At 32.6% G+C, this 7,500-nt stretch overlaps 1 protein-coding gene across 1 annotated transcript in view; it reads left to right on the top strand.

Annotated features, from left to right (window-relative positions):
* The window catches only part of LOC137394369 (uncharacterized), a 21,081-nt gene that overhangs the window by 10,767 nt on the left and 2,814 nt on the right, over window positions 1-7,500 (top strand). Inside the window, exons 4-7 of the mRNA XM_068081080.1 lie at window positions 1,387-1,440; window positions 3,630-3,752; window positions 4,244-4,345; window positions 5,988-6,092. Of these exons, the coding sequence (XP_067937181.1) occupies window positions 1,387-1,440; window positions 3,630-3,752; window positions 4,244-4,345; window positions 5,988-6,092 (384 nt within the window). The remainder of the gene's footprint in view (window positions 1-1,386; window positions 1,441-3,629; window positions 3,753-4,243; window positions 4,346-5,987; window positions 6,093-7,500) is intronic.

Below are 7,500 nucleotides of genomic sequence, written 5' to 3'. Positions count from 1 at the left end.
AGTCGGCACGCTTTGCCTTAGACAGCCATAGTTTTGCTAAATTTGGTGACTAGAGACAAGTACTGTAAAAATGGTTATGCTATGACTTCTAGTGTCAGATTCACAACTAGCAAAGAGACATCTACCCATCATAATTAACTGATCGTGGTTAAAAGAAAATAAAATGCGTTGAATTACTAATGAACAAGTAAAGAAATCGTTACCGTAAACGGCTGTATTAAGAATCAGTTATGGTCCGACATAAATGCCCAAACATATATTTTCAACTTTGAACTTGCTAAACTAGTAAAAAAACCTGCTAAAATTTTGCTTTCTCATTTAATTAACATAGCATCATGCATTGCCAATCACATAAAACAATGTTTAAATTATGTGTTAACTTTCACTTCAAGGAAAACACTTTGTGATTGTGTATGGAACGAGGAAGCCAGAAGATTGACTCTATGAATGCTGACCAAGACAAGTATGCGCTAAAATCTGTTGCTTGTCTGCTGGGTTACCTGTCGACAGATGTCAAACAGTATGATGATACAGCACCTTTGGTTTCTTCTTATTACAAGCAGTGACTACAGTATGGCACTTCTATGTCAGATATCTACATTTGTTGTCCCACTTCAGAAGCCTGTGAAAACTACAAAATATGCTTGCTTTTTTTTAATCACTGTTTGCATGGTTTAATTTGCATAATTTACTAAAACACCTAAAACAGCTCCTATATACCTCAGCCTTATAAAAAGTGAATATGTAGGTTTATTGCTTTTGGCTTAGCTGATTAACAAAAGTCGTCTAGTTCTTATATTACGACGCCACGTAAAAATGTGCCTCGACAGTCCTGTGCATCGACGGAGACAGTCAGGTGCAATAATTAGCTGCAAAAACACAAGCGTAGTGGCAGATGCGGTCTTCTACCAAGCAAGGATCGCGAGTTCAAATCTTGTCTAATGCAATCTGTTTTCCCAACATCTAACCATCGCTTCAGACAAATGAGTATGGCTCTTATTGTAGCAAAGATTATCTCAAAACTGACATAATGTGTACTTTGTTAGTTTGCGCCGATGCTTTTAGTACAGGTTCTTTTGTAACCTGGAGTGTAGTGTTATGTTGGTAAAACACCCAGAGTTGCTCAGTCTGATCTTCTCTGCTGTTAAGTATCTTTCTAATAATTACTTAAAGATTAGCAAAAGCTTGTAGGCAACTAGCCTCACTTTCAAAATAAACCAATCATGGGCAACTATGAGGTGTAAAGTTAATATCAATTAATATTTATCAATATTGATCTAACAACTAAGCAGCCAAGTGAATCTGGTTGGCATAGCGACAGCAAATGAGCAAATGTACCAGGGTATAAGACTACCACACCTAAGTTTGATCAATATATGTACGCAGGAGACGAAGGAGTAAACAATGTGCAGTTTAAGATGGCTGCTGTTATTGGCCACAGTTGGTAGCACTTTTGCTACAGGTATGTGATAAATATTATGTAATTAATATCAATATCGTTAAATCAGTTATATTCTTGTTCACCTGTTTCATGTTCTAATTGAGTTTATCATTTTGTATGCATGGTTTTGGACTATTGAGAATTCAACTGGTATATGAGTTTGCTGCTCAGATGTTTTTGACTGGTTAATTTTTATGAGCTCCCACCTATTTAATGTCAACAGGCTGCGTAAATCTGATTTCAAGAATTCTCTAAAAACCTGCTTTTGATAAATCTCTGCATTCTGTTAAAGTTTACTAAAAAGTTTTTGTAGCCTTGGACATAGAAAATATTTTTCCCTGATAGTTGTGACGCAAGTTTGGTAATGCTGCCATAGATTGACACTGGTTATTATTTTTACATTATACTTCAGTTTTCTATTTATGGCTCTTGTACATACTTTGGTCAACTTGCCTAAGGCCTACCTGTGTGGTCTTGATGTAGAAGACTAAGCAAAATATTTTGACCATCAATTGGTTCTAGCTGGGCAACTCAACTCTAGTGTAAATGTTCTGTTTTCTACTTGTAACATACGATGGGTAAATGTAACTGAACAGAGAGAAGTTATCTTGATAGATATAGTATTATATTACAGAGCATTAAACTTTTATGTATATTCTTTATTATAAATCTATTTTTGGCAACCATTGACAGAACTTTTAAAAGCTCCTGGATGCTCCGTAGATCTCAGTCTATGCACTTATGGTCAACTATGTTCTAATGAGTGCAAGCGTATTTCAAGATATGTGTATAAAATGTGAATGCGTGTTTCAGATAATCAGCGATTGGCTGTATGCTTTCTAAGGCATAAGTCTTCAAGTGACAAAATATTTTTCAAAATTAAACACAAATGAAAAAATTATTGTTACATAGGTAAGGAAAAGCCAAAAGTGGACTTATATAAGCACTAACATTTTGTCAATTACTGCTATTACATCATATGCTGTTCCTGAAGAGTATTTTCATCATTTATCTAATTATTTTAAAGTCTTAAAGTCAGGTTGTAAACCACCTTCAAGACGAACCTGAAAACAATGAATCAAATTTATGCTTTAGTGACTTTGAGTCAGAGTGTAGTTATGATGAGTAATGGTAGTTATTGTTTCTGTTTATTATTCTGTTGTAATTGTTTATCTAATGTTTATTTTTTGTTTTCGACTTCTCTAGTTGCCTTTATTTTTGTCTATGCATCTATTAAATCAGTTGTACAGGTTGATTACAAGCTTAGTCCAGTATCACTATCCTCATTTTGCTATAGAAACTGTGTGAAAATGTGGTTTAGTATGTTTCCTTTTTGACCACAACTGCTATACAATGCGTATACATGTTCCAGATGATCAATGATTGGTTCATTTCTCTCTTACATGATTTGAATCAATGCACTCATGGCCATCTATGGTCTGATGAGTGCAATCAAGATTTAGGATAAACAGGAATTAATTGAACTCACTTATTTTGTGGAGAGCCAATCTATCATATCAAGTTAGATAGCATAGAGCTACTCACTTCAGCTTTCTAGTAATTATTATGCTAGTTATTATATACTCAGTTGATTGTTATTATATGCTGTTTTCCAAAGATTTTTATAACTTGTGACTAACATACACAAATATGAAAGTGCTTTCAAAGTGCATGGATACATCGGTGAGTACTCGGGAGCTACTTTGAATTAGTCTCAGTGCATAGCTTTTAAATTAGTGGGTTCTGGAGCAACTACTGTATTCACAAACTTTGAAAAAAATCTATTGTAACATGAAAATATGGAAACGTAGGACTTTGTTGACCCATATCTAACCGGTGTTCTCACTCATCTACATAAAACTCAATAATGATGATATAAAGTGTGAATGCTAGAGAGGCTACGCTCTTTACTTTGGATAAAAAACTTAGGTATTGTGATGTGGTTTACATTGTAGCTCACTTTAATGTCAGGTTGAGTCAGTTGATGTTACATTGGCTTAGTTAACAACATGATAATCTGTCAGAATGTTTATAGGAGCACTCTCAAGGTAACCTGATTTATCAGGTTGATTGATGGCCACAGTATGTTGATATGTTTCAGTTATTGTAAGATGTACAGAAACTAATTGTGACATTGATAGGTAACTAACCTAAATAGGTCATAATAATGCTTGTCTGCTTTTGACAGGCTGCACTGTACACATGGTTAAACACCTTATCAGCAAATCTCTGTACTACTTGCTCTGGTTTTTACTGAAAATAAGTAGATCATTGCCTCAGTTGACTGCACATTCTTTCCTTATATTTCGAGGTATCCCAATTTATTAACCAAGTAGGCTATAAGAATGCTTGCCTTCTTTTGGTAAGCTGCACTGTACATATCCACGCCTGCTGTACATTGTGTATAAACGTTCCAGATTAACATTTCTCTGAAATATGGTAATCTTTCAGCAACCTCAGAAACCTCTCTCTCTCTTCTTTCTCTGATTGGTTGTATACCTCAAAGTTCCAAAGTGACAAAATACTTTTCAAAATTAATTGTAAGTAGAAAAATTATTGTTACATAATGTATCATTGATGGTCTTTAATGATCAATTGATATAACATTATCAACAACTTTCTGTAATATACTTGCTCAAGTTTGTACTGAGAATAGCTAAATTATTGTTTCAGCTGATTGCATATTCATACTTCGTCGTTTTTACAATCACTCTATTCAATTGAAACACAAAGCTGAGGTTTGCCCATCGTTATATTAGTTATTATGCAGTCAGTCTTTTGTTATTGTATCCTGTTTTTCAGAGATTTGTACAACTTGTGATACGAAATCTGAAGTCTGTAAAGATGATGGTACAATGTGTGAATGCAAGCAAGGCTATACTACTTTAGCGAGTAAATGTGTAGGTTAGTGAGCCACACTATTAAGTTTTAAGTTTCTTGGCTAACAGACTAAAGTGAATGTCTTTGTTGTAGTTAGTTTATAAAGTGCAGATTCAAAGCTATTTTTAATTGTTTGATGATATTAATAAGTATCATGTCTATACATTGAATTGTTTCAATTTTGTTTACCATTTTCCAGTTACGTACCTAAATTAAAAGCCTTTTTAAACCAGATTTCTATTTGGTTGGCAATACATAGATGATTTAAATTTATTAAATCAGTTTAAACTTGAATCATCACTATTTATTGTCAAATATTAACACAACTTTAGCCTCATGTTTGCTATCGCTCTTTATAATAAGCATAAACAGACTATTTAAATGTGTCTCGGTTAGCCATTGTTTTTATTTTCTCTGTAAAGACTGTTTAACCATATTCTATTACCAATATAGCTAAACAGTCAGTTTACAATTCTTGCCTCCCCTGGTTCTTTTTTTTACTGTTTTAATTTTTACCACAGTTTTTATCAACTTCTGGTAGAAAGCTTGTTAGTATCTCTAATTTTTTTTACTTTTTCAAAATTAATCTTTCTTTCTGTAGACGTCTGTTCAAGGTGTTACCCAGATAAAGAGGTTTGCTCCAAACTATCTGGTAGCTGTGATTTGAAGTGTGATCTGTGTAAAATGAAGCTTCAAAGAGTAAAAAACTCTAATGTATTACTGTGTTAGCAATATATCCAATTGTACTCTTTGACAGCAATTTTATAATTGATTCGTGTACAAAATCTACTTTAAAATGATATTTTTCTCAATAAAGTACTATTTTTTCATATTTTCGTTCAGACTACCCTTTTGTATGTATGGCTCTAAGCTTATTTTCTATCATTTGCAATGGCTTTTGATGTTTGAGGTGATCTAATTGTCAGAATGTTTCTATAATAAAATCGTTAAGGCTTGATTGCGATTAAAATGCTCATGATTGTGATCAGCTCATATTATGGCTTTCTCATATAATGTACCTGCACTTCTTTTGTTACTGGAAATGCCAGGAAGTGTTCAGTCTCATGAGTCACCTGTCATCTATTCAAACAAGCAACAGTGTAGAAAGAGAAATCTCATAAGCTTAAAGCTAATATTTGACTGAACGCTTTAACATTTGATTATATAAATAGATTTATTTGCAATTGAATCTGATATAAACGTTCAGAACCATCTCACAAAGCAGTAAAAATGAATGATTGTTTTGCATGAGATTCAATAGAATGCTGTACTGTTACATTCAAATGCTAACTAATTTTTCACTGTGAAAAACCTACTAAAAAATTGCATTAGGTTTTGCACAGGGGTTTTTCATTAGGTTCTAATTCTTTGATTTAAAATAAAAGATTTAAAAAAACGATGGTATTTTTGCTGTTCTGTAAGGAGGAAAATAGAAGAAAAAGTGGAAAATAAACCTTGGGCATAAAATATTGACAATATTGACAGGAAAGTTTAATCATTGCATGTCAATATAATGTTTTGGTTACACTTCCTCTTTTGAAGCTAAAAGCAGTTGTTATTTTGCATGATAAAGAACATTAAGAATGCTGTATTTAATGTACACACTTTGTATGTTTTAAATTCTTTAATTTCAAAGTAATTGTATTAAATGTTTTTCCTTTTCTAGTTGACTGTAAACTGTGTGAATCTGATGAGTATCATAAGTGTAATGTGGATCAAAATACTTGTGACTGTGCCGCTGGATATAAATTGGAAGATGATAAATGCATAGGTAAGTATATACTGCAGGTGTGACTGATCATATAATTTCTGTGGTGACTCCAATATTTATCTTTCTGAAATCAGTATCATTATATCTGAGTATATAATGATACTTATATATATATTTTTTTTGCTTGTTTATTTCATCAAAAAATCGAACAAAAATTGAAGTAATAAACACATCGCATGGTTGTCAACATAAGAGTGTATAACTTATTTCTAATAGTTTTTTTGAGGAGAGTATACATTAATACAAATAACTTTTTATATTGTTAGATACAACCACTTCACGTGGCTGCTTATAATAAGAAATAATTTCCTCAAGTTCTTTCTTTTAGAGTCAGAAGAAAACATAAGTAAGGATACAGTTAGAGAAGGTAAGAGTATTGATTAATCTCTATTGTAGAACTCTCTATGGAGGAGATTATACATTTGTACAAATAGTGTAGTATGTAGTAGATAAGGGTGTGCTAAAACATGGTACACTTAGCCAGCAGAGTACTAAAAACGAGGTGGACAAGATAGGGTTGCGCGACAAGTGTGCTATGATGATAAAAAAGGAAAGAGATTTTTAAGTATATATGTAGAATATAAACAGTATAGTTATGATGAGCTGATACATGTTCCTGTTATAATAAATGCTGCACACAAGTCATGAATGTCATATAGTTTATATAAAGTCAACATTCAGCATGCTGAGTTTAGACATCGTAACTACTGTAGGTTAAGTTCTGAACAACAGTTACAATGGAGAGTGTATCAGTAAGCCTTAGAGCCTATCTATATTACCTACAATTAGGATGCGTCTTTCTCTATTTACAGAAAAGCCTGTTGTCTTTATATTCTGGCTGTATTGCAAACAGTGTTCGAGGCAATTAAAGTGTATATTATTTTAAAAAGTTGCAAAACAAGCTAGTGGTTGGTGTTTGTATTTTGTAAAAAAAGTGTGATAGCAGCAATATCTATACACTGATAAGCACAGTAATTTTGTTGAGCAGAGAACTTCCTGTCATCCAGAGAATTGTACTCAGTTTTTATCATTTGGAGGAAGTAGGTGTCCTCTAAGAGTGACCTTATTTTAAAATTTAGATGTCTTCATTAAAATTTGTTAATTATTACTCAACATAGTTCAAAGTAATAAAGATGAAATGTTGAACCTTAACCTAGAAGCAGAGGCTATAGTACTAGACTACTCACTAAAGAGCTCACGTGGTTTGTGAGCTCTTTAGTAAATAGAGTAGTAATATATAAAACAAAGGAGCTTGTTGCTGAACAGATTCTATCTTACTAGTTAATAAAACTTGATTAAGTATCAAATATTTACACATTAAATAAAAATATTAAATTGTCCACTTTTAAATATGAAGTCAGCAGATGTTAAGTAGTTTTCATTATATAGGACTATAACGGGTATAATG

The sequence above is a fragment of the Watersipora subatra genome, chromosome 4 (assembly GCF_963576615.1).
Source record: "Watersipora subatra chromosome 4, tzWatSuba1.1, whole genome shotgun sequence".
Taxonomy (NCBI): domain Eukaryota; kingdom Metazoa; phylum Bryozoa; class Gymnolaemata; order Cheilostomatida; family Watersiporidae; genus Watersipora; species Watersipora subatra.
This window is presented reverse-complemented; position numbering and strand designations above follow the sequence as displayed.